The 4,268-nt window shown below is 40.0% G+C and overlaps 1 gene segment (V, D, J or C); it reads left to right on the top strand.

Moving 5' to 3' along the window:
* The first annotated feature begins 654 nt into the window (after window positions 1–654).
* LOC127230564 (T cell receptor alpha variable 22-like) lies at window positions 655–1,231 on the top strand. The segment is given in 2 exon segments: window positions 655–706; window positions 879–1,231. Coding segments are annotated over 2 exon segments (405 nt in total).
* Window positions 1,232–4,268: the final 3,037 nt, after the last annotated feature.

The following is a 4,268-nucleotide window of genomic DNA, read 5'->3' as shown; positions in this document are numbered from 1 at the left end:
ACTGAGTATATTAGCCACATGTTAAGGTGAACGACATGGCCACACATAGGTGGACAAAACAGAATGAACTCAATGATGTTTTGCATCATATTGTATGGTCTGGGTGTTCTTTTTGGTGCTTTGTCTTTTCTGGTTTTGTTTGTTTGCCTCTGTGTTTGACTTAAAGAGGGAGAAAAAGAAAGAATGTGGAGTTGGGTGATTTAGAAGGTGAGGAAGTTTTTAGAGGTGGTCGAGGAAGGGGGAAATAATGATCAGAATATGTTGTATAAATAAAACTTTCAAGACAAAAATTAGTCAAAGTATCATGCTAGGATTCTATAAGACATTTTTAACCCCCCAGAGCGGTAAGTTGTCACACTAGCATTCTGCATTAATGCATTCTCCTTCTTTAGACATTTTCCTCCAAACTCCCCTTATAAGAAGTGTTAAATTAAACATACAGTGTCCCTGGGTCCCTCTCATTGTCTGTCACAGCTGTTGAGAGATTTCCATGCAGAGCCATGAGGTGGAAGTGGGTGGAGTTTCTTTTTCAGATGAATGAGGAAGTTGGGTGATTCAGAGAGAACCTGATATGTGTAAGCACAAGTGTGCTTGGCACAAGACTTGGCACCATTACAGCTGGAGAGAGGACATCCAAGTAACTGGACAGGGGCCATGGAGAGGAAGCTGGGAGCTGTGCTGGGGATTCTGTGGGTGTGGATTTGCTGTGAGTTGTGCTCTCCTACATTGCTTTAGGGATTCTCCAGAGATGTCAGGGTGGAGGGGATGAGCCAACCTAGAGCTCCTGGGCAGTCATCCTCAAGGTGTCTCCTGGGATATTTGACAGGTGTGGGTGAAAACCCCTCATGATTCTGGTTTGCTTTTCTGTTTCCAAGCAGTGGTGAGAGGAGTTGAGGTGGAGCAGAGTCCTTCAGTCCTGAGTCTCCATGAGGGAGCTAGTTCTACACTGACATGCAAGTTTTCTGCAACCATGGCAAATGTGCAGTGGTTCCGACAGAATCCCAGGGGCAGCCTCATAAATCTTTTTTACATGACTCCAGGAAAAAAGGAGAATGGGAGATTAACTGCAATGTTCAATTCTAAGGAGCGCAACAGCACCCTGCACATCAGGGATGCCCAGCTGGAGGACTCAGGCACCTACCTCTGTGCTGTTGATGCACAGTGCACAGTGATTCCAGCAAGCCTGCAGCCTGTCCCCAAACTGCAGCTGGGTGTGCAGCTACAGCCATGAGATAGGTTGACTCTGCAGGAGGTTTTTGCAGAGGTGTGTGTTTTTTATCAGATCTCCACCAATTACAATGGTGTGAAGAAACATAAAATTACCACAGCATAAGTTCACACTTAAAATGATGTAATGTTGAAACATAGAAGGATAAATGTTCTTAAATATCAGACCACATGAGTAAAATCTACACTGTAGTTTATCAAATGCTTCTGCTAATGTCATAAATTATAAACTGTGTTATACACCCCAGTATCATTTTAGTCATTTCCCGAGATTGGAAACTGAGAGCAACTGTTTCCACCTGTGTTTATAGAACATGGGCCCACCAGAGAAGCTAATCTTCTCACCATGCATTTGATAAAAGAATTAATTGATTGCTAAATTGTTAATTAATTAAGCCGTTCAAAGCAAGACAATCTTGAATCAAAACATAATGTCAACATTGTCTTGATATTTAAAAATATACTTAATTGAGACCAGCCTATCCACCCGGAACTCACCAGGAATCCCCACCTGCCTGATCTCTGACCCCCAAAGCTGGACCTCTACTGGAGTGCCAGGCCCCTCCCAGAGATTTGCCTATCCCCTCCGGACCATCCTGAGTCCTTGCAGGCTGGATCCTTCACCAACATTTCCAGGCTTCTACTAAAGAGGCCTCAATTGGAGAGTGCCAGGCCCCAGATAGATCAGCCTATCAGAGCAGGAACATCATGAGTCCCAGACTGAGGGATCTTTGACACCCATCTCTGGGCCTCTGCAACAGCCTAATCTTTGACCCCCCATTGCCAGCCCCTGCCTGAGAAGAGACCTCCTAGAGAGCTTGGACCACCCAGAGCTGTAGACAGCAAAATTCTGACCCACCTAAATCCCTAAATACATTGGGGGAGGAATATATATATATATATATATATATATATATATATATATATATATGGAGAGAGAGAGAGAGAGAGAGAGAGAGAGACCCCACCTGCACCTACTGAAAGAAGTGATGGGAAGACAACAATACAAGAAATCATCTAACAATAGAAAGACAAGCATAACACCACCAGAATCCAGGGACTCTAAACCAAATAGAACTAAACACCCCAACGCAGATGAAGCAGAAGAGAATGACTTAAAATACATCGTCACAAAAATGATAGAGACCCTCAAAGATGATGTGAAAAAAAATCCCTTAAAGAAATGGAAGAAAAATTAAACAAAAATTTGGAGGAAATGAACAAAATTCTTAAAGAAATTAAAGAAAGCCAAGAAAAAAACAATTAAACAGGAGAAGGAAATGGTTCAAAACTTGAAAACTGAAATAGAGACCATAAAGAAAACACAAACTGAGGAATGCTGGAAATAGAAAAACTGGGCAAACGATCGGGAACTACAGACACAAGTATAACCAACAGAATACAAGAGATGGAAGAGAGACTCTCAGGCGCTTAAGATAAACTAGAGTAAATAGAGTCATCACTCAAAGAAAGTATTAAATCCAATAAATCCTTAAAACAGAACATCCAGGAAATGTGGGACACTGCGAAAAGGCCAAATTTAAGAATAATAGGCATAGAGGACGGTGAAGAAGCCCAGGACAAAGGTGCAGAAAACATATTTAACAAAACCTGAAGAAGGACATGCCCATGAGAGTACAAGAAGCATACTGAACACCAAATAGACTGGACCAAAGAAAAAAGACCCTTCGATATATAATAATCAAAACACCTAACATACAGAATAAAAAGAGAATATTAAGAGCAGAGAAGGAAAAAGGCCAGGTAACATATAAAGCAGACTTATCAAAATTACACCTGCCTTCTCCATGGAAACTCTCAAGGCCAGAAGGTCCTGGATAGATGTTCTACAAGTACTAAGAGTTCATGGATGCCAGCCCAGGCTACTATACTCAGGAAAAATCTCAGTCAATATAGACAGAGAAAACAAGATATTTAATGACAAAGCCAGCTTTTCACAATATGTATCTACAAATCCAGCCCTAGAGAAAGTTCTGGAAGGAAAACTTCAACCCAAGGAAGTTAACTATGCTCCCAAAGACATAAGCAATAGATTATCGCATTCCACCACAACACAAGGGTAAATAAGGACAAATATATTCACAATACCACCGCCAACAACAAATCTAAAATAAACAAGCATTAACAATCAATGGTCCTTACTTTCCCTCAACATTAATGGTCTTAACTCACCTATAAAAAGACACAGGCTAACAGAGTGGATACGAAGAAAGAATCCATCTTTCTGCTGCATACAAGAAACACATCTAAGCTTCAAAGGTAGGCATTACCTCAGGATAAAGGGCTGGGAAAAGATCTATTAATCAAATAGCCTCAAGAAGTAAGCAGGTGTGGCTATCCTAATATCTAACAAGTTAGACTTCAAATCAAAATTAATCAAGAGATAAAGACTGTCATTTGTATTCATCACAGGAGAAATCCATCAGCACAAAATCTTATTTCTGAATATCTATGCCCCAAATACAAAGGCACCCACATTCATAAAATAAATGTCATTAAAACTCAAAGCTCACACACGCAAAAAAAAAAAAAAAAAAAAAAACCTCACACACTTACAGTGGAGGATTTCAATACTCCACTCTCACCACTAGAAAGGACTTCCAGTCAGAAACTTAACAAAGAAACAAAAGAACTAACAGAAGTTATGTCTCAATTGGGTTTAAGAGACATCTATAAAACATTCAATCCAAATACAAAAGAATATACCTTCCTCTCTGCTCCACATGGAACCTATTCTAAAATCGACCACATACAAAGCAACATAACAAACTTCAACAGATACAAAAAAAATTGGAATAATAACCTGTATCTCATCAGACCACCATGCTTTAAAGTTGGAATTCAACAACAACACAAATCGCAGAAAACCTACAAACTCATGGAAACTGAACAATACACAATTGCACCATACTTGGGTCAAAGAATAAATAAAGAAAGAAATTAAGGACTTCCTAAAAATTCAATGAGAATGAGGACACAACATACCTGAACTTATGGGACACATTGAAAACAGTGTTACG

Source organism: Phodopus roborovskii, unplaced genomic scaffold (assembly GCF_943737965.1).
Source record: "Phodopus roborovskii unplaced genomic scaffold, PHOROB, whole genome shotgun sequence".
NCBI classification, from domain to species: domain Eukaryota; kingdom Metazoa; phylum Chordata; class Mammalia; order Rodentia; family Cricetidae; genus Phodopus; species Phodopus roborovskii.
The sequence above is the reverse complement of the archived record's forward strand: the minus strand, read 5'-3'. Positions and strand labels throughout refer to the sequence as shown.